Raw genomic sequence first — 24,010 nt, 5'->3', positions numbered from 1 at the left:
CATAAGCCCACTGACTGATGCTAATAATGACCAGAGGTATTGAGTTCACTAAAATCACTGTAGTAAAACAAACCATGTAAGCAATGTAACCAAACCAAAATGTAACGCAAATGAGATTTTGGTGGACTGAACGTGGCTAACTAAACAAAAAGAACAAGTAAAGGAAAAAGAATGAAAAGAAGATAAAAGAGAAAAGAAATATTGTTTAAGCCACCCGTAAGAACTAACTAGGACTGAGTAGCAAATGGGAGGAAGGAGTTAACTGATCCAGTGTTGGGTGTATAAACATTATTAACCATTGATACCAACTGGTAATGTAAGAAGTAAATGGCTTTCCTTATTAAACCTTGGGCTTGACCATGTCAAGATGTCTGGATGGCACTGAGAGAGTCCGATTTCTGTAGCAGTGCTGGCTTGGCCCTGTGCGAGTGATGTAGGCCAATAACACTGAAGCAATCAGGCTTTCTTGATCCACAGGATTGGATTTTCGGATCTCCATTAGAGAGACAGACCTTTTTCGCTAGGTCTTTCAGAAACAGGCGTCCTGGTATCAGTGGTTAGGTGGCCTGTCCTTGCATTTGATGACAATTCTAGAATGGTTCATGGCTGGCCAGGTGATGAAACTTCAGTGAGAAATTAAACAAAATAAACAAAGCAACAAAATAAAGTAACATGGAACTCGAGTCTGTTTCGGTCACTTAGCAAGAGGCTATTGGCTTAGTCTCAAAAGAAAAGCTTAAGTCCCGATTTCTAAGGGGTCTAACAACCTCCTGCATTACTCTCATTTCACACTGTGCACTGACTAGGAGGGTCATCATTTGTCAGGTATATGATGAGGAAAGGACATGCCTTGGTTCATGCAAATTCAATAGCCTTTGTTTTAAGTAGGAGAAAGAGTTCCAGTAAGACCTTCTAATAAGGTTCACTATGAGTCAAACAAAAGAAAATAATCATGTTTGTATCATGAATCAAAAGAAAATAATCACAATTTTTTACCTCATGGTGTTAAAATGAAGTTTACAAGCAAAACTATCAAAACATATGATGGGTGATGCGATTGGATAGTCAATTTAATTCCTTTCTTATTTTCAAATTACTGACTAATATATTTTTGTCTAATAGATTTCTAGTAAGCACAATTAGGAGTGATTAACAGTTTGTTTACATTAAACATGAGGTAAGCCACATACAAGTAAATTGATTATGAGGAATAATGCAACTTAATAATGAACAAGTAATGAAGAGAATAATGAAACAATGGAGAATTATCAAATGATGGAAGCAAACATACAATTTGAAGATCTGATTACCATTTGACATCATAGTGGTTTAAAATAGCAAGTTATTACTTTGAGAAGCTGTGGGAAAAGAAACATATATCTGTGGACATCTCTTTGTGGGTTGAGAAATGTTGGTTGTCCTGAAAAGGTTTTAAGTCTCATAGAATTTATGGTAATAGTTCCTTGAAGTATAACCAGGCTCTTAAAAGGTTCCTGCATTCCAGTCTGTGGTTTCATGACATCTAAGAGGAGAGGGAAGGGTTAGAGTCAGGCCAACATAAAAAGCCAGCACCTAGGCTGTTTTATGGCTTTGTTGCTAGGCATCATGGCACCAGAGGGGTCCTGGTTCCTGTCTGTGGACCAGAGATGAGAAGCCCACTATAACCAGATTAAAGTTTCATCACAGGAAGACGTTGTAGTGTAGATAAACAGCAGAAGGGTTGAAGGAGAGCTAGAAAAGATGTAAAAGGTGAAGGTAACAGTGGTTCCCATAGTAATTGGAACATTTGGGGCTATGACCTCCAAACTGTGAGAGTAGCCCAGAAGATTCCAAAAGTGTGCAGTCCTGGGAACAGCAAAGATATTTTTTTTATTTTTTTTAATATATATATATATATATATATATATATATATATATATATATATATATATATATATATATATATAATAGCGCGAGGGGGAGAGAGAGCGCGAGTGAGTGCTTTTCATGTTCCTTTTTCCTGGTGTTGCTATCACTTGGGATTGCCACATCTATCACTGCGGCACCATTTCCGCTGTTTATCAATATATCCATATAATTGCTTCCAAAGTGCTTCAACTTTTTCCTCACCTACAATCTTATTTGTGTGTGTGTGTGTCTCATATATATATATATATATATGTATGTATGTATGTAATATGAGTATATATATATAATATAATGAGAATGAATATGAATGACCTGTGTGTAAAACATGGATGCTGAACTTCCTCTTTATGTTGGATAGCATTACTGATGACTGGTTACCGATTGCAACTAATAAAAATGTCATTCTATGCAAGGCTGTTTTGATCTACAGTCACTTTCTGTATTACTAATTGAGATGCTGCTTGTGTTTGTGGTGCCACCAAAATTATACACGTTGCTATTTTTAAATTAACTTCATTCATTGTATAGTTTAGGATGGACTTTACACCATAACTTGCAATTGTGACTTACGTTCAGCTGGTGCAACCAGCTGCAGGCCTTTATGGTAGGTTGCATGTTAGAGTCTGCCTGTAGTTTGCCAAAAGGCACTCAGACCATGAGAACAAGATCATCTGGTTTCATGAAATGAAAATTGAAAGATTTGGCCTCAATTCCCAGTGGAGTGTTTGTTGGAAACCAGGCACAGCGCATCACCTCATTATTAAAATCCCTACAGTCAAACATTCTGGTGGCAGCATCATGCCGTGGGGATGTTTTACTGTGACGGGGAATGGGAAACAAGTCAGGATAGAGAAAAAGATGAATGCAGAAAAATATAGAGCAAATCCTGGGTGAAAACCTTTTCCAGAGTGCCAGGTTTCCAGGTTCATGTATATTTTAACAAGACCAGCAAGAAAACACAAGCATCGCAATGGGAAAATTCTGTGGAAGTCCTAGAATGGCCCAGCCGCAGTCCAGACCAGAATCCAATAGAGCATGTCTGGAGAGACCTGAAAACAAGGAAATGAAAGGGTCTCAAAACTTGCCGTATCACTTGCAGTGATACAAATATCAGTAAGCGCTTTCCATTGTGTGGAAAGGCAGAGTAGAAGGCTACAAACACCAAACAGCCAGTGAGTGTCCATATGCAAGTCCTCCAGCCACCCAGACACTCTCCTTAGTCTTAGTGCTGGAGGTAGTCCATTAACTGGCAAAGGATAATTAGCAGCAGCCATTAACTAGGGAGTGGGACAGACTTGAGAGCAGGAGCCCAGCAAAAGACAGGGACTGAGGAGTGGGGTGATGGGTGCAGAGATTGAGGTATGGAGGGGTGGCAGATGTTTCTGGGGATGTTTTGTGCACTAGAATGCCACCACTATCTCAGCTATAATGAGTTTTGCTCATAGCAGAGGAGACATTTAAATAAAAGGTCAGTCTATTGTAACGCAGGACCCATGGGCTTTTAAAAATACATCTGCAACTGGAGATGGGAGCGTGGTGGTGCAGACTGTCTGTATAGAATGAAATGGGTTCAGGTGAAAAATGCTCATGTGCAAAATCACTAATGTTCTTTTAAAGGCAGCTCTGCCTTGGAGGCAGAGCTAAGGTAGCTAATTGGTTAACAGTCTTTGAGCAGAGATTAACGTGGTTGGTTAACAAGCAATGGCCAGAGGTTTTTAAATACTGTGTGTTCACCCCACATGGTTCCACAGAGCAAGTAGTGCAGCACTCAGCACAAGTGAAACAGCTGCTTGTAGTGGGAAATCTAAATGAATCATTAATGTACAACAAAATAAACTTTTATAAAGTTAATAGGGCATATTATTAGAAAAATCAATATTTGTTCAAAACATTTTTAGGATATAATGGTGGTTAACATCTTCGTCCCATACAACTCTTACATACTATTTCATGTTAGTACCTGCCTCAGAGGCAGCAGAACATTTATCATTCTGCAGCTTCCTCAGAAGGAATGTTGTCACTATGGCAACATTTACATGGCTGCATACACTGGATGCAATTCTCCTAGGAGGCATGGAATGAAGTTTTTATATTTTTATATATATATATATATATATATATATATATATATATATATATATATATATATATATATATATATATATATATATACATACATATAACAAAAACATGCCTTCTCTTAGACACTGCACAATATTAAGATTGCCAGCAAGTTATTAAGCTGCCATTGTTTAGCTAGCATTCTTAGCAGTTAATGTTACTTGACCTGCACAACACCTTGCTAGCTAACAATGAGTGAGTAAGATGCACCTTTAGAGGCTAGCTAGCTTGTCAGGTAGTTTTATGAGAAACTAAATCCATATTAAAATAGCATATTTTTCACGTAGTGCCCATACAACAATAAGCTCTGATGTGTATAAAAAAGATATGCTCTGCCTACTGTTATTTTGAATGACATTATAGTCTGAACCAATTAGGTTCATTCTGCCTGTTTTAAATAGTGATTTTGCACATGAGCATGAAGGTCATAGAAAAACATGAATGCAGGCTTCTACTTAGGCCTGAAATGACATGGGGTCATAGCCCAGTATAAATGAGAGAGGGGCAGGGTGGAGGAAATGACATAGTCCATTTCCTGCAGCCCACACTGGAATAGGATTTAGTGAATGGGTCACCTGCTGCTGGAGTAATTGAGCTGTTCAGTGAGCCAGTGGGACGGACACAGACTCCAACTCCAAGAATTCCTTCGCTGGCTTTCCCCTTTCAAGTCCGCTATGTGTCGCATTCATTTTACCATAAATATCTGCCATGTTTCTAGAACTACGATTCAAGTTCTCATTTGCCTCATGCAGTATACATGGCTGCATGTGTTCCATTGTGTCAGTGTTTTGGCTCCCGGTGCTCAGCGACCACAGCATAGCAGTACCTGCACACTGCAGGTTCTTTTAGAGCCTCTGCCCATGGGCATGCATGTTTGCAGGCCATAGCTGACAAGTTTCAAGTTTGGTTTATTCGTCACATACATAGTCATACACAGTATAACTCGCAGTGAAATGGTGGAGAGTGTTCTGTCCAAACTGAGGAAAAGACAATGAGGTAAAAGGAGTCGGAGCCTCTGCTATGGGCAGAACCAGGAGTTGAGCAGCACACATATTGAGCCCGCCTTCTCGTCCGATGAGAGTTGTTACTGGCTGGTGCGTGGACTGGAGTCGACACTGCTCTCGTCTCCTCTTTATGAGAAAAGAGTGTGTAAATAAACAAAGTTTTGGGTGAAGGACATAAAACTCCTTACAGTCTGTCTCATTTGACCCATTTGGAGTTAAACCCCCATATTTAGCTTTGTCCCAGTACAGGTTACTTTGATTTACTCTGCCAAAATAACGAATGCATCTGGGCGGTGGTCTGCAGTAGCCCCTGCTCAAAGGCTTGACCTTGACTTTACTTCTGAATGTGTTTGTGGAGATAGCTATAAAATGTCCAGCTCACAGGAAAGGAAGATATATACACACGCGCACTCTTATCCCCTGTCCCTGATATTTATTTATTTATTTATTTTTAAAAGTCTGCTCAAAAGTTGGATGGCAGTCAAACACAGGGACAGGTAGATTGTTATATTTCGATTGCTAACTTTTTATTTTCTTGCATTTATTTTTGTGTGTGTGTGTGTGTGGGAGTAACACTGAGACTATGAGAATGTCTCCCTCTTTCTGAGCTTGAGAGGAAGAGAAGGAGAACCAACACAGGGGCCTGGGTAGCTTTTAATGTATTCTGTCATATATTATACTGGTGCACTGAATATTTTGCTTTCATATATATGTTCAAGACTTGAGCTGTATGTGTATAGATTGCACCGAAGTAAATGTACATTGGCACTAACATCCGAATAGCTTCTGAGTTGCATTGCACTGCCTTTCTTTCTTTCTTTCTTTCTTTCTTTTTCTTTTTCTTTCTTTATCTCTCTTTCTTTCTTTCTCTCTCTCTGCACAGAAGAAGAAGCCAAGGAACTCGAGGAAGCCAAAGAACTTGAAGAAGCCAAAGGTCAGTCAGTATACACCATCTTGTCACGGAGTTGGACATTTATGATTGTACATGGTTCCTGAGTGTAATAATCCCTGAATTATTCAATAAAGGTGATGTTTTAGAAGTCTGATACCCAGATAAAAGCATTTAAAAATAACATGAGCGGTCCACAAAGAAAAAAGAGTTAAAAAACTTAGACTGCTAGCATTCTGGGTGTTCATTTACAGCACTTGTTCAGTGTTTCATTATCAGGACATGGGGTTGGTGCTAATGGGGTTAGACAACAGGGTTGGTGCTAATGTTAGCTATTCTGGGCTTTGGCTGGGCACTTTGGGGGAGATAAGTCATGTTTCGTCCACTTAATGATCCCTTATAGGTATAAAAGCATTTACATTTTTTAAGAAAATAGATGATAAATGTGTCATACAGATTTTAGTTGTTTGTAGTTGTAGTTGTTTAACTGATTTGCATATCATTAATGTCAAACAAAGGCTGATTTCTTAACCTTCTTAATCCTTTGTCTTTCCTTAGCTTGCTTTATGCACTGGCAAAAGTGGTAAAAAGCACCCCCTGTTTTTCTGAATTGACTTCCTGAATTGTTGAGTGAAAAGTTTTTGAGCAAAGGCCAGAGTAAGTATTGCCAGAGTTGCATCCTGCTCTCCCTGTGGCAGCAATGTCATTAAAGATATTAAAGATATCTTTAGTCTGATTGAACTATTCAGCCTGGCTATGAGTGGCAGAGTGGATAATATGAGATTTTAATAAGCATGAGGGTCAGAAATGGAGAAAAGAGAAGGAATGAGACAAAGAATAAAAGAGAGAGAAACGTATTGACATCTTCCTTGTAATGGAAGGCCCATGAATATTTAAGCAATGACGTTCGACCAACAGGGTCGAGAGCCTAGAACATTCCGCAACAGAGCACAGCCTCCTGTCAGAGTGGTGGCACTTTCAAGTGGATTTCCATGTCTGAAAACTTCATATTCACCTCATGATGGGGTCAGGAATGGGAGAGGGAGAGCAGTTAATCGCTTCTACTGTTTGTGAAGCTGATGTCATTTGAAAGAAAACTCCAACCCTGCTTCCTAGAAAAGAACTGAAGGTTTTTGACCTTGTGCAAAAGGGACTCAGTTTGCTTTTGCCGAACTCAAGATGTGTCGAAACGTGACCAATAACTCCTCGTTCTCTTGTGAACGGAGAAGCGGAAATTGTATCCACCCAATGCCAGTGACTTTAGCCCTTGGCCTGCTCAGGCGACAGCCACATAAAGCTAATGGAGAGTCATTGCCAGGATCCTTCCTTTACTGGTTCTAGTCAAGATGGCATTGTACCCATAGGCTTGATCAAGGCTGCATTAAGGATGGTTGACTTTTACTGAGAGGTGGTTAAGTGATAAGTGACTTCTACACTGGAGAGCATGAGGCCTGTGTGTGTGTGTGTGTGTGTGTGTGTGTGTGTGTGTGTGTGTGTGTGTAGATAGATAATAGCGGTTTGACCTCCAATGAGATGGAGTCACATTCATACAGCCAAGGTGATCGATGAAAGTCAAAATCTGAGTGTCGCCACCTAGTGGAGACAGCTAGTTTAACCAGCTTTAACTGGCATTTAACCAGCATGTCAGTTGGTTAAACAGAGGACACTTAACAAGGACACTTAACAAGGACACTTAACTTGCCACAAGATGGAGGATTCAAATAGTTGACAAGTATCAGCAGCTTGTGTTTGGGCTCATGTTGAAAGTTGGGTAATCAGAGTTGAACACCATAAATACAGTTCAAGCAGTTTCAGCCTGCATTTTAAAGACTTGTCGGAGTCCAACTGCAGATTAGCCTGCTGTATTAAAACAGTCTGACATACTAAACACACTAACACTAAACTTGAATTGCAGTTTTTCCTAATTGTTGTGTTGTACCCAGTGTCAAAGTGCTTCGACAATGGGGTGGGAGGTGGGGTGGAAATCAAAGGCTTCCCAGCAGGTGAGTGTCACTGGCCATCTGACTCATAGTTCAAAGCGTGAGGAGCAGAAGCCCACACACACTCCACATGCAGCTGACCTTTCCCTTGCTTCAATAATAGAGTCTGAGTACCAGAGTCTACACACCTGCTGCTAGAGCTTCACTTGTTGTTGCTTATAAATATATAACTAGAATCTCAGCTGGATCTGGATCTGAAAAAAAAAAAATCCAAACAAATTTCATACATGAGAAATATATAAATATATAGTGCTTTAATTTTATTTATTGAAACCTGAAATTTGCGTAATGACAGAAATATTGTTAGAATGTTTTCTTAGAATTTTCTTATGTTCTCCTACAGTGTAGTAAGCAATGGTATAATTAATATACATAATGGGCCAGTTTTAGCCAACATTACATGATAGTTTAGTTTATTTAATAGTGTTATATCGCTATAGCACTATTAAGTCAACTAATCTTGTTTATTTCAAAGAAATGTTGGTTAGGATGAACCCCACTTGATTTCATCTGTAGACCTGCTGATCCAAGCTACCTGATCACATGATGAGGTAACAGGAAGTAGTTAATTCTCTTTGCCACTAAATGTGACTATCACATAGAGCATGCTTTAAAGCGTATCCATTATTTGCTTTTGAAATTTGTGTTAATAAATCCATTGATTTGCCATTGCTAATAAATGAGTCATCATGGTGATCTACAGTATATGACAGCATCTTAAAAGTGCAATTGTTTTGGTCGCTAATTTTATGGTCAATAACTAATTATCTGGAGAACAGTTATTGTGACTATTGGCCTTTTAAAGCTTATTTAAGCATATTTTTTTAGACATGTACACTTACCACCTATTTTATTAGGGGCACCTCAATTGCATCTACTCTCACTAGCAACTTTATGAGCTACATTTGTCCTCCATGCACATTTTCTGAGGGTCCTGTCTGCAGTCCATGAATTGCTCTGCATAATTCGTTTCCCACCCAGTATCCTGTAGCCCCTTATTGGTTGGTTTTAACCATAAGTCTACTGCTGACTGCATGTTATTTGGGTGGCAGATATTTCTCAAGTCAGCAGTGAAACTGACATTGTAGTGGCTGGTGCACTGGTATGAGTGCATCAGGCACAGCAGTCTTGCTGGACCTTTTACTTGCGTCAGTGCCGCTGCTGGGTTGAGAGCGGTCTCGTCCAAAGATATTCAGCTGAGTTGGCCCAGAAACTGACCACCAGTGAAGCCAGAGGACTGCAAACACAGAGTCCTCATGGCCACAGACGAGCTATAGTCTATACCAGTGTACTAAGAGGGTGTTCTAAATTAATAAATGATCAAATATTGTGTTTTACTCGCAATATGAGTTATATCTTGCAATATGGGAGTTGCTTCTGGGATACGTTTCACTCCTGAGCGGTGACTTCAGCATTGTGGCCTCTGTCAACCATTTCAATACACTACACATCCATTCTGACAACAAAAGTTTATTTTTTCTGTCATTGTCTTTCTGTCACACTTCCTCTCCCTCTCTCTCTCTCCCTCCCTCCATCCCTATCTATCTCTATCTCTCTCTCACTATCTTTCTGTCTCTATCTGTCTCTGTCTATCCATCTTCTTCCTGCATCTCTCAAACACATTCACACACACACACATACATACATACACACACACACACACACACACAGAAACAGTGTATCTTCCCCAGTCCCTTCCACTGGCTACATTGCTAGGGAATTGTTCATGCCATTCATACCTGCTCTGTCTCGCCTGCCACGGTAACCCTCAGCAACCGGTCTCCTGTATCCGCAGCCTCCTGGGGGCTCTGACACACATCACACTCTGTGTTTTCACTCCTCTGCTTTGGGCTCCACACAGGGTCTCCGCATCAGCCACTAATTAGACAAACCCCTCTGCCCTCTGTCTAGTGGTGAGGGCAGCAGAAACCGCAGCGATAAAGCAGTAGAGGGAGAGAGAGATGCTTGGAGAGAGGGAGGAACTTTTAGAAGGGATGAGAGAGGTGGAAGCAGAGAACAGAGATGGATGGAGAAAGCCAGAGTCGTGCATAATGACAGCCATGCAACTAGGAGAACAGGAGGTTTGCAAAGTCCCTTTTGCATAAACGTCCCTGACTGCCGCATAAACAAACCTAAGATCTCCCCATAGGAAGACTTAATAAAATGCTTCGGCTATTTGTAAATGTTGCATAAAGAGCATGCACTGATGCATTTATAAAAGGACACTCAATGCATGTCACTGGACAGCAAACATCTGCTTTGTAAACAGAAGCAGATATGACGGCTAAGAGGCCAGCAGAGGCTGAAACCATGGCACAGTGCAAGATTGGGGTGCATTCAGGCACCTGATTTCTAATTGCCAGCGATGCCTATTCGGAACACATATAATGCATTTATAAATGTAAGGCAGGTATGCCTACTTGATCAGTCACCCAGTATGTGGGTCATCGAATGGGTCATTAGTAAATGTCTCAATGTTTTGAGTAAGTTGCTCGTTAGACGTGTGTGTTTGTGTGTGCTCATGTGCAAGAAGACAGTGTGGCAGCGCACATTTTAGTGGTCTGTGAAAAGCAAAGTTACTGTTTGAGAGAGTGGGGGGAAGTTTGTAGTGGCCCTAGGTGGAGCTCTGTCTCGGAGGGGGGGGGGGGGGGGGTGGAGGAATGCTGTGGATCGCTCTTTCCACAGCGCTCCAACCCTGTTGTCTAGCCCAGCATACTTCTTGACCTTGTGCTGTTTACCTCCTCTGACGATGCAGAGTTCAGTCTCTTGGTGCCTGATACTATTTTCTATTTGCGATCTTTTTTAGCCACAACTCCTCTGAAAAGCTAAAGGCAAAGACCACAGGTAAGGATATGTTCTGTTTTTTTCATGACGGTTCACCTCAATACATTATGATGTAGTGACTTACAAATCAGCCTGTTTTAAAATATAGCTCTGATGTAGTAAGATTGTTGTGTTTTTTGTTTTTTTTTTCCCCCATTATTTTTCTTTTTCTTTTCCCTTTCCAAAGGACATGCTCCATTTTAACCAGTCTGGTTTCCTGTCATTTTCGGTGATTTTACCGTGTGTGTTTCACTAGAGCAGGGTTAGCCTGGGCCTCTATTATAATGATTCGACGTCGACTTTATTCCATGAAGGATGTTGCAGAGTTCCAGAAGTCTTGACATTTTAATTCTGGAAAACGTAGCAGGTCGATGGTTGCCATGACAAATTTGTTTCAGCCCCTTGTCATTAGAAAGGCCGGGTGAGGCGCTTCTCGCCCAATCGCCTACCACGCTGTGCCGAGCTGTTAATCACAAGTGATCTGCGTCATTAAACACTAAGACCCAGGTGTTAATATGTTGGGCAGCAGCGTAGTTTGTGCACATGCGTGTGCCTGCGTGTGACAGAGGGAGAGAGAGCGACCGCCGGGTTCTAAGCCACGGGAATTCACGTCTTGCTTTCCTAGACACGTAGGAGGCTGATTGACGGAGCTAACATCGACAAGCAAAACTATTTTTAAACCATGTCTCTTATGCCTTAATTACAAAAACATGGAATGAGTGAATGCGTCTCCTTTGTGGGAAATTGGCGCTGAACCCTCCCGGCCCGAGTCGTTGCCAGGGCTCTGTCCAGGGAAATTCGATCCGGTACTGACGAGGAACAGATGTCATTTAGATCAAAACACAAGAATGAGACAAGTGCCTTGTGCAGATCACATTTAAGATGCTCAACCTTTCTGAGTTTAAACATGTAGGGAGCGATCATTTCTCAGTAGACTTTGACTGCAGATGAAGTTGTAGTACACCAGTCAGCCACAAAATTAAAACCACTGACAGGTGAAGTGAATAACATTGATTATCTCATTATAATGGCCTCTGTGGAAAGGTGGGGTGTATTAGACAGCAAGTGAACACTCAGTTCATGAAGTTAATGTGTTGGAAGCAGGAAAAATGGGCAAGATCAAGGATCTAAGCAACTTTGACTAAGGACAAATTGTGATTGCAAGACAACTGGGTCAGAACATCTCCAAAAAGAAAGGTCTTTCTGGTATGCAGTGATTAGTACATACTAAAAGTTGTCTGAGGACAACCGCTGAACCAGTGATAGGATCATGGGCACACGAGGCTCACCTGTCTGGTCTGATCCCACTGGAGAGCTACTGTAGCACAAATTGCAGAAAAAGTTCATGTTGACTGATAGAAAGGTATCATCTCACACAGTGCATCCCAGGTTGCTGCATATTTTGCTGTGCAGCCGCAGACGGTCAGAGTGCCCATAATGACCCCTGAGGAACATGACAGAGTTCAAGGTGTTGATTTGGCCTCCAAATTCCCCAGATCTCAGTCCAATCAAGAATCTGTTGGATGTGCTGGAAAAACAGCTCCAATCCATGGAGGCCCCAACTCACAACTTAGAGGACTTAAAGGATCTGCTGCTAATGTCCTGGTGCCAGATACCACAGAATGCCTTCAGAGGTTTTGTGGAATCCATGCCTTGAGGGATCAGAGCTATTTTAGCAGCATGAGGGAAACCTACACAACATTAAACATGTGGTTTTAACACTATGGTTGATTGGTTTATGCCTGGACTCACATTTTGTTACAGACCCATCAGTATAACACAACACTTACAGTCATCCTAAATGTCGAGTATTTAAGTATTTATATGTGCAATAAGGCTGTTTTTCTGATGCATTTTTTCAGTATGTTTACTGCATCTCGCTAGGAAAAGGTGTTTTCTGAAAGTTTTGTAATATATTGATCACAATAGCATGGTGAATGCGACAATGTCTGTAAGACAAACCCCTAAGGGCTTCTGGAAAACGTAAGTAGAAAGGCCCCTTACTTGATCACACAAAAAAACAGATACAAGCACAAATGTACCTATTGTCCTATTAGGAGTGGAATAACCGATTTGGCCATCTACTTGTTAATGTAGTCAAAACTTGTTAATGTAGTCAAAAGGTTATTTACCAAGGACACTTTAACACTGTTAAACTGGAGGAAGCCTTTATATGATATTTTGTGGTTGCTAATGTACTATGCAATAACTGGCCATAACTCAGATAAAATTGGGCATTAAATAAAAATAACTAAAAAATAAGGATTAACAGGATATGAGGTTACTAACACAGTGTTTAACAGCTGACATACACATTCCAATACAGGGTGTTCTTCATTTGGATTTGCTATAATAGAGATAATATTGAAGTTAAAAACCAAAAAAACAAAACCATCATCCAGTCCAATAATTACCTCTAACTGTTAAGAAGCTGATGGTTTTGTCTGTGAGGTACTAGTGAGATAAATAAAGAGGAAAAGAGTAGAGATGAGAACAAAGTAAAAATGAGAGGGAACTACAGTCCTAGACAGTTCATTTTATCTGGACCAGACACAACGGCAAAGCAATTTCTAACTACACTAGTACAGGGACCTGTTTGCTTCTTCAGGCCTGCTTTTCAATCCCAAATAAATTGTTGAGATAGTCATGTTGTCAGTTACCAAATTGTATTTTTAACCCTTTCCAGTCATCCCATTCAAATAAAAAATTAAACAATCAGTGGCTTATACTGTTGTATCTCAGCTGACCAATCACCAATTTTAAATCTGTAAACTGCCTTGTGATCAGGACAGAATAACCCACATTTCAGTATCATGGGTTAATAGGTTTGTGGTACAAATTTGTTTCCATACATAATGATATGTTGGGGGAACAAATTCTGGCTTGTTCTGCTGGACTCAAAGAAAACGCGTGAGGATAAATCATCGCATGTTTTCATCAAAGGAGAAACCTGGTCTAACCAGGTAAGACATTTGTAAAACTTTACTATGACTTCATATTTTTGCTGGGAAAACCTCATTCTGTGAGAAATATGCAAACACTGTTTAGATTTTAACAGATAGCCTTTTTAGTCCTGTTCCATCTAAATTAGCTAAATATTAGCTAGATGTTTGCTAAATATTTAAAAGTTTTACATTGACAAATGGCAGAATCTACAAGAAACTAGCAATATAGCTAAGTACCTTTGAACAGTGCAATCACGTTTAATATGGCTAGTTCAATGTTCAGTGCTTTACAAAATGAGACTTTGACTACAGTCTGAAACTGTTGCTCAATGGCCATGTCTACAATAAAAACATAGTTATTTTGTTAGGGCAAACTAGAATGTTTTAACACTATATGGGTCTAATTTATTAAAAGCTGTTGACATTTGCATTTATTATATTGAAGCAGATGAAGGGCAGTTCACACTATGGTCCGACTCTACGAAGAATAGGTCCAATGAAGAGGAGGAGGCACCCTTCTGGTGATGGGCTGAGGCTAAAAAATATATATATATATGATTGTGTGTGTGTGTGTGTGTGTGTGTGTGTGTGTGTTTAGTCTTTTTTGTTTTGTTTTTAAAGTTCAACATGTACAAAAGTGGTTGGGCCAGTCAAAACCTTTGTAATAATTTAATATATAAAAAAAAGTTTTAAAAAATTGTCTTTATTTTAATTAAATTATTTGCTATATAAGCACACTTTCATGAGTTTTTGCTTTATTAGGACATTGGGAATGAGTAATGTGAAATAGGAATGACATTCTAAATCACTAAATATATTGCAAAATTAATCACTAAATTGTAACATTTAAATAATAAATGTTACTTATGATATTTGTTTTGATATTTGAACAATAAATAGGTCATATTCTCTAAGGTTTTCTATATTTTGAACAAACATGTATCAAAATCACTTTCTGAAGCCTTTGCTCTCTTACCACCTGACATGTTTACAAGTGTGTGTGTGTGTGTGTGTGTGAGTGAGATTTGCACCAAAATCTTTTTCTTTAGTTTAAAGAGCCTTCTGTGTGTGCAGTCAAATGGGCATCTTACTTTGTCAGACTGCAGCAGTAGGCAAACAAGCAGACAGGCTCTGTAGCACTGCTGCATTACACACGATCAGTTCTTATTGTTACAGTTTATGCACTGATTGCTGATTAACACAGCATGGAGAATATATTAGTTAATATCAGAAATCAGAATATTGCTACTCTAAGCTACAGATTTTGTGTGTGCGTGCACGTGGTTTTTATATATATATATATATATATATATAAAATGTGTGAATATATGTTTATATGTGTGTGTGTGTATATATATATATATGTGTGTATATATATGTATATATATATCTGTGTGTGTGTGTATATATGTATGTGTATATATATATATATATATATATATATATATATATATATATATATATATATATATATATGTATATATATGTATATATATATATATATATATATATATATATATATATATGTGTGTGTGTGTGTGTGTGTGTGTGTGAGACACGTGCGCACACACACTGTATGTATGTGAGGTGGTTTAAGGTGAAAGGGGTTAAAAGGGTAAATATGATTTTAAAGATGGATTTCTTTTCTGTTAAAAAACATCAATATGTATAAATGCAAGTTCATGCATGTCAGTCCTGTCCATTTCTGAATCATCTTTCGAATAACGAATAATACAATTTTGAGTGCAATTAGCAGCTCTCTCTTTCTCTCTCACTCACACACACACACACAGCTTTACACTTTTCAATTAACCATCTCATATTGTATTTTAATAGTATTCCATAATAATTCCATAAGTGGTATTTCACAAGGCCTGCTCTTTCCTCATATTTATCTGACAATACTTCCGGTACTCCATTATGTAAAGGCAGTGGCTATGGACTTCTTGGTAATATAATACACTTCAGTAGGAAAAGCCTACAGGGACAGTTAGTGGTAGATAATGGCTCCTGCACCCACAACAACTTAAATGGTGCACTCAAATATTGATTTCATTTTCCCCTATATATTTACCTTAACTGCTGTACTGTCACTCTAAAAATATCTGTCATTGTCAGCCGATGTCTGTGGGACTTACGCATGTGGGGACTGAGAAGCTGACCGTGACAGTGGAGAGGAGTGCGGGAATGAAAAAGCAAGAGAACTATTCTGAATAAAAAGTGTTTTTGTGATGATAGTTCCTAACACACCCATTATTAATATGACATTTTGATCTTTGATTTACCATGCATTTGTCTGTTTGTATTTACAATGCCAGCCTATGCTTTGCTTTCTGGTTTCAAATCATGGTTGTGTGGATTATATATATGAGAAAGAGAGAGATTCAAAATTGTAGTAAAGTACAGTTTCCAGAGAAACAGAACATTGCTGACAGAGGTCAGCTGTGCAGGCAAAGTGCTTTTTATATATACATACATGTCTAGTGTTCCTCAGATGTAGATGTTAAACTGCTTGAGTTAGCTATAAAATATAGAACCCAGCCACTTGAGGTGTTAACTTGAACAATTCACATTTCTAAATCACCAGCCCCGTTAATCATGCTGGGATGATTGTTGCATGTTTTGCCTCATACCAGTTTGATTAAGTGCTTTACCTAGAGAGGAAAGGTAGCTTGTTTTTTTTTTTTTTTCTCAGTATCATTAATTATATGAATGTATACATTTGCTATTAACACCTTTGTTTTGTTTTGGTTTTTTTGCCACAGAATAGGTGGAGCAAACAGTGTGGTGGCTTGTGATGTTACGAATACAGCACACATGGTCCTGCTCATCAATTTCTTTCACTGGTCTTGTATCCTCTGGATTACTCTGGCATGGGGCCTCTGTAGGTGGGGTGGTGGGTGGGGGCGGAGCATCAGAAGAGGGATTGATGGAGCAGACAGACGAGTGATCAATGAACAAGCAGTGAACAGGCCTGGAGTTGCACTCATCTAGCTGTGAGGGGAACAGTTATGCAAACCAGCTGGCGTGAGACTCAGTTTGATGCTAAGACTGGCTGTAATGCAAATGAGTGGGAGAGCATGGGAGCAGAGGAGGCGACCTCGATGCTCTTTCCCTCGTGCTCCTGTGGTGCCCTTGATGAGTCCTGCTCTCTTGGCTGGGAGGGAGGACAGTGAAAGTTGTGTTCATTTCTCTGTCACTCTTACAATGGGCTTCCTAACACCTCAGGCTTTCAGGGCCTCACACAGCTTAATATCACCTCGTGCTGCGACCTGATGCATTCTGTGACGCTGTGTATGGATGTAACACACCACTAAAAAGTACTGCAGTTCCCACAAACCCTTGCAGGAAATGAGCCATAATGTCTTTAATTTTGTTTGTTTTCATTTGAAAACTTTTTTACCTTGGTTCATTAACTATGACTTATAATACTAATAACGTTTGTTTCAGTCAATCCACCCTAACTCTTTGTTCACTATGTTTACTTTAGAAGTGTTTAATATACGAGATGATGGTTGGTATGTAAATTGGTATTGGAGAACTTTTTGCAGGTTTATTGTTTCTCCACCAAGGCCTTCTAGGTGTCCATGTCAGCTAATTCATAATATTTGCATTATGTACATAATGATGTTGAAACCATTTACCTAAAATCAATTAACCGGGTGTCATTTTGCCAAACAACTACAAACAAGAAGTTAATCAGAGCATTGTATAAGTACATTGTGATGTGTTTAAAATGCAAATGGTTGTGTTAGTTCTTTATAATGGGAATATTCATGAACTTCATGACCGCACACAGGAAGTGCTTATTAAGCGCTTTTCAAAGTGGATAACTGTCGAGGTGGAAACATGTATGAACAAATTGATATCAATCCGAGTTATCAAATCAATGTCCAGCTTATAGGGTGCTGGTGATTATGGTTCCTCCCAAGAAATATGCAGTCCATAGATTCCTCGTTGTGTCTTGGAATCGGTAAATTAAAAAGAAAACACTGTCCGAAAACCCTCCAAAAGCTGTCACTTGAAATGGTTTTGCTCAAATAGGCTGACTTAGATAGATATCCTAATATCCTGACTTACCGAGAAGAAAAAAGGAGGAGAAAACATTATTTGAAACGGTGAGCTCTGCGCGCCCATGACGCGCCTGAGCGGCGTACATCAGGCGAAGCAGTGGAGCTCCAGCCGAGGCAAATTGAGGTTGGTGTCGGAGGCCCGCGGGCCTGTGAATGTATTAGTGTGGTTGCAACAGTACGTGTAGAAGGCAGCGCTGGATCGGCGTCAGAGCTTGCACCCCTGTTATAGACGCCATTAAATATATATCAGTCATCCTGACTCAATCCAGAATACTGCATGGGCTTTGGTGCACTCTGACCAAATATTCACAGCTGCACTGTTTGGAAAGCTTGATTACTTAACACCCTATGTTGTATGTCAGTAGTCTTAATGAGAGACATTTTACTTTGAACAGATTCGTATTACAGTCTGGTGTGTAATCCTTCATGATCGGAACACTCAGTCCAGTTTTTTGCACATATGTATTTGTGTATATGTGTATCTTGATTGTGGAACGCTTGCATAAACGTGCTATTTCAGGATTATTTCAACGCACATAGATTTCAAAGCATCGCACTGTGTTAATTAGAGGCACAGGGAGTGTCGTTCGTTGAGAGGTCACATCTGAGATGTGGAGTGGCAAGGAGCTTAATCAGAAACGATGATCGGTTCACTTACTTGGAAATTGATCCGACTAAAATGGAGAGGCGGAGAACTTCATTGAATGTGATAGGCCTCCACCTGCAGTGACCCTCATAGACTGGCCAGACTTCAGGTTGGTGGAAGTGCTCCAGAGGCATTGGGCAGCCCTGCAGGCTGTGCTGCTTCACTCTGGACCCCTCAGCAGGATACGAGCGCAGGCACTTAGGGCAACAAGCCTTTGCGTGCTCTGCAAGGTGCTCACGTTTACAGGAGAAGATATAGACCACTTTCTTCCTACTCTCACTCTCTCTCTGTCTGTTCCTCTCTCTATGTCTGAATCACGCTGCCTTTGGGGCTTACCAAAGGAGACTCTTCAAACAAGGCTTTGTACTGAAGTGGAGAATCAAGATTAATGCACTTCCATAGTTCTGCTTGCTCTAGGGGAGAGATCCAGTATAATTAACACCACAGGGCCTTGAAGGATAGTGCAGAGGGGGAAATCATACAAAATAATAGAAGCGAGAAGGAGAGATTACACTGGTGATTTTTCCCCCCCTCTGGCTTACTTTCTTTGTGATGTGACCTGGTGCGACCAGACATGACACCGATGGCCGTGTTGGACGCGAGTGGTCCCGCTGGGTTGCAACGTCGGTGCTCGCATGATTGGAGTCCAGTCCTCGATTACATCACGAGGTGCAAACAGTCTGCCGTGCAATCGAGGCAAGACCAATATCAGGCAGGGTTAAACTGTGATGTGCTGCAGTAGCAGCTCAGTGTGGGGCTTGCACCAGCATCACTCGCACCCTTATTTGGGTGTGTGTTTTTAATCCCAGCACATAACCGTGGGACATATTACACCCACGCTGCCTGCGTGGGCACTCGCTGGCAGTGTACTAATCTTCGCAATATGGAACGTGTGTGGGGCTCACTGATTATTTCCACCCTTGTCCCCATTTGAATTGCATTATTATCGTTGCTATCATTCACATTAGAGCCAGCCGAGCGACAGGCACATGTCCTGCCCTGGACGTCATACTGTAAATATATAAATAAGTGTAAGGTTACCAGGGAAGAGAATGAAATATGGCATTTCCATTTCAATGCAAATGAAGGGAAGAATGAATGCAGTTTGGATTTACAGAGGCTCATTATAATGGGACCATTGTGCCTGTGTGTTTCTTTTAACGGAACAATCTCCTATAGGCCAAGGAAATTAGTGTGCAGGGCTCGGCACTCCGCACAAATGAAACTGTCTGTCAGCACAACTCCTTTCCTGCTAACGGTGCGGGATGGGGGCAGTTCCCCTCTCAGTTGGGTGGAGTTGCACCACGGGGACAGTTATACAGTATATGTGGATGGGTGGCAGCTCACCCCAACCCCAATCATTTATGAAAAAGAAATTGATGGGCTTGACTGCTAGAGAACAATGTAGACTCATTGTGGAGAGTATTAAAGGATCACTATGGACAATACTATACCAGGAATTCCACAGGAATTCCACCACTGTCCCATGCTGCAGACTACTTCACACAGTGTTTGCAACCAAACTCTGAGAAAAAGAAAGGGAAAAGTAATGTTGGAAGAACTGGAAATTTCTGTTTTAGAAATTTTCATTCTACCTTTTTAGTAGTGAGTTACCTAAGCTCTTCCTGGAAGACCCATTTTCTGAAAATCTGATAATGCACCCTTAATTTGCTTATCAATCTTTTTTTTGTTGTTGGCTCCCTTGTAATGGCTTCTCATGGTTGGAAAATATGTAGTTGCTTCTACGTGTTAGATAAATCTTTTCCTTTGCAATCCATCTCATTCGCTTCCTCGCAGAGCAAGACCTGAAAGGAGATTCGGGTCCTGGGGGAGCAAGCAGGTGTGAAAATACAGTGCTGTGTTCATTTGTCTGATGGATTACTGCGAAGCTGAGGGTGCGTGAGCTGAAGGAAGTGTTCAGCACCACGTCTCCTCTCTTACTCTTACCACTGTCTTTTGGCTTGAACTCTATGATAAACACGGCACTGGGAGACGTTGCAGCTTTAAATTACAATATTAAGTACTTCCATGTCACCGAGTGTATTTTTTTTTTCTGCAGATGTCATAATAGCTTAGTTGTCTTGGACAGTCCTTTTTGCGTGACTTCGTAATGTACAGTTTGCTGAGTTTAAACGGCGACATCTTTGTGCTTGAGGACAGACTGGCCTGAGTAGAAGCTCTAGGTAACGAGGAAATCCTCAGGGCTCTGGCTGTGATTCGAGCATTATTGGCAGCAAAGTTACCCACCTTATGCATGAAACTATTACATTTGCTGTCTGCAGTTTGTGGCAACAGATCAAGATGAGTCAACATCAAAACGAGCATTACTGCTTTGACAGCTAAAAATATAGGTCCACCAGACATAGTGCTGCTTAGAACAGGATCTCTTTTTGATTAAAGAGCTTTTCTTCATCTGTCTGTTATCTATCTGCTAGTTTGTTCCATTTTTACATCTTCAGTCTACTCCACTTTTTGGACAGATATTTTATGTTTCACTTAGCAGGCTAAAGCCACTCTCTTGAGTATATGGATGATTGATTCTAATTATGTGTCTAAACTAACCATCTACGCTCTCTAGCCAGCAATATTGCCCTTCTCCAAGTCTTAAACTTGCAGGACCTCGTGTGTGACATAATTAAGTTCTGTCCAAGTTAATTCTCCAGCACGTTTAATGATGCAGTGAGAGCTATTTCTTTAGCCGTATTACCAGCAGGGTAAAGCAGCCCGTGGGGAATGGAATTGAGAGTGCATTAAAAGTTTGAACTTACCTGTTGTAACAGTTTAGCGGTTTGTGATTGGCTGATATTTGAACACTGAGGTTTAATGAAAGCCATCTAAACAAGCTTTTTTTCTTTTCTTTCAAGGTAACTAGTAGCACACTAGTGCATTAATTAGACTCAGACTATTACAGAGGACTTTCTGACTTTGAATCCACCACTCATAATTAGGTAGATGTTCACACTAGGTTACGTTTATTTTTGTTATTTTGTTGTTTTTCCATTCCTGTATGCTTTTGATTAATTTCAATGATGGTCCTATGAGAGAATGCTTCATTCATCAAACTCTTAGGATCCAGTTTACAAAGATGTTAGTTTCTAAGTGTCAGGTTTGGATTGTGATATGTCTATAAAGGCACATATAATACTACCTCATTAATAATATTATATGAAAACATTAAAAGGCATGGTTTTCTGTAAAAGGGTTTGTGGATTACTGCATTTCTTTATTGTTAATAAAGTTAATTATGTGTCAGCAAAATTGCAAAAATAGTGGACTGAAATGCCATGAGATGATGATGGATGTTCAGTTTATAGAACTGACTCTAAACATGATGGTTCTGATCATTTAGGCTGTTTAAAGTTGGCTGTGGACACACATTATGTCTAAAGGTAGCTCAGGACTTTCAGCCTGTCTAGAGCTGACTCTGGAATTCCAGTCTGTCTAGAGGCGACTCTGCCTGTTCAGTGTATCTAGAGGCAACTCTGCATGTTCAGTCTGGATCTAGAGTGGGCTCTGGACATTCAGTGTGTGACTCAAGCTCTGTCAGCAAGAAATATTACAAGAAACGCAGTGCTACACAGTTTATCACTCAGATGCAGAAAGTAATGATTACCATTGCGTAGAGTGATATAATGTTTTACTCATTGCAAAAATGTTTGAACACAGAGACAGTATTCATCCTCATGAGAGGTCTTTCATCACAAAAAAGTTTGATTTGGGACTACCAGCATGTCACTTAGTTTAGAGCAACATCAAGATGGTGATGCTTTTGCCTCCTTTCAACATTTAGTGTCAGCAAGGTGTCAGAGCAATTCTGCAGCAAAAGGATTATCAATCTGCTGAGTTCTGCTTTTCACTTATCTTGGCCTGTAGGGTGATTATGCATTCCTGCACTCGATGCAAAAACACAGGTGCCCAAGTGTTACTTTAATATGAACCCATCAGGTTCTATCCATAAAAGAACATTTGCTCATTTAACCTGGTCTGTCTCCTCCTTTTGTGTTGCAGGGTGAATCTACGCATGAAGCAACGAATCATACGTTAACCCTCAGTACACCATGCCGGCAAAAAAGAGGCGCATCTCATTTCAACACACACACATGCATATATACACCTAGCTTTTATAGGGCCTTATTGATGTTCTTAATACCTACGCCTTTACTGTATGCTGAAAATGGCAGTTTAATACATTCCTTTGAATCGCATGCTTGTCATCATAAATGGACTCACTTTACAATCCTGGAACTCAGGGTTCAAGTGAGCTCATAAGGTAACTGGCACTGGCTGATTTCTCATTGCCTTGCTGTTGAGACTCATAAAGCCAGTTCTGCCCTTTTCCCCATGAGAAGAATTTGAATAAAATGACATGCCATAAACACACAGGTATCAGAATTCCTTTTCAGTGTCATCAAAGTGGCACTCGCCATTTCTGCTTCCGTTCAGTTCTGTCGTCAGTCGAGTTTCCTGTTTTGTATTCCGGGCACCTCTCCGCCTTTTCCAAACAAGCACGATCAGAAATCACCTTGGCCGCTTCCAGGCGCCCGGCCCCCGCAACTTGGCGCCGATCGCTTCCTCTCTCTGTCACCGCAAGGTGCGTGCCTGAAAGGCACCAAGCAGGCCCATAATTGTATGCAGAGGGCGCTAAGCTGAAAACGGGTTTGAAGGCCATTGGCTTTGACAAGCTTCCGGCTCCACCACTGACACCAGCTCCCTCCACTCTGCATGCAGGCCGCCGCCACTCATTACAGCTCGAGCCTAATAGAAAGTGAAGAGCTTAAGGCAAGGCCCGGCAGAGAGGGAGCCGTCAGTGTCTCGAGCGAGGGAAGGCTCTCTCTTTCTCGTCCTCCCATCTCCACCAGCTCTCCAGCCTGGACTAATTAAGGCCTGCCCATGGACTAACTTGTTCCTGTCAGCGTCTGCCGGCTCCGAGGAATCCAATAACTTTGGGGAGAAACTTCAATTGATTGCCAGCTAAGCTCGAACAGGCTGCAAATGGTGCATGGGGCACACCCAGGCTTCTCTTCACCCTGACAGCATTATGGTGGAAAATGGTTTTAATGAACACAGAAAACTGTTGCTGTGCCAAACATTTGACATGTTGTCCTCATGTTTTTTCAGTCCGTTATTAAAAACATGCATTAAAGTCAAACGTGATTTGTCTTTAAACTATTTCTTTTAATGGACTGTTTAGTGTTAGGCCACTGTAAAACATCACTCTTTTTGCTTGGGTTTTAAGACAGAAACTTGCATCCTAAGATGTGCAGTCACGGAGTAATCTAAACTTCTCGAAAGACACAGCCTGGGATGTATGCTATTTCTGCATGAATGTGCCTGTTTGTACTGCCCTTCCTAACACTGGAGTGCTCTCTGGAGTGCCCTGGAAAACTGCTTAAAATTAAATGACAGATTACTGAAAGCACTCTCAGGGATGGCTTTATTTCCTTCCACCTTTTGTGTTTCTGCCATAATTTACTCATCCTGAGTGCAGGCAAATGTCATGGGATTGGTGAAAGGAAATTGGAAACTCGAAAGGCAGTTCACAGTAGTTCAACATTGGTGTCTAGAGCTGGTTCTGGACATTGGCCTCAGAGTAGGGTAAAG

At 40.6% G+C, this 24,010-nt stretch overlaps 1 protein-coding gene across 3 annotated transcripts in view; it reads left to right on the top strand.

Annotated features, from left to right (window-relative positions):
* cd276 (CD276 molecule) overlaps positions 1–23,558 on the top strand; it is a 60,136-nt gene extending 36,578 nt beyond the window's left edge. For 2 of the 3 annotated variants that reach the window (XM_035525229.1, XM_035525231.1), the window contains 3 exons: positions 5,917–5,967; positions 10,729–10,766; positions 22,418–23,558. In XM_035525229.1, coding sequence (XP_035381122.1) covers positions 5,917–5,967; positions 10,729–10,751 — 74 coding nt within the window. In that variant the 3' untranslated portion in view covers positions 10,752–10,766; positions 22,418–23,558. The remainder of the gene's footprint in view (positions 1–5,916; positions 5,968–10,728; positions 10,767–22,417) is intronic. The other variant, XM_035525230.1, reaches the window with a different exon arrangement.
* The last annotated feature ends 452 nt before the right edge of the window (positions 23,559–24,010 follow it).

This window comes from Electrophorus electricus, chromosome 4, assembly GCF_013358815.1.
Source record: "Electrophorus electricus isolate fEleEle1 chromosome 4, fEleEle1.pri, whole genome shotgun sequence".
Classification (NCBI taxonomy): domain Eukaryota; kingdom Metazoa; phylum Chordata; class Actinopteri; order Gymnotiformes; family Gymnotidae; genus Electrophorus; species Electrophorus electricus.
Note: the sequence above shows the minus strand (reverse complement) of the source record. Positions and strands in the feature narration are given on the sequence as shown.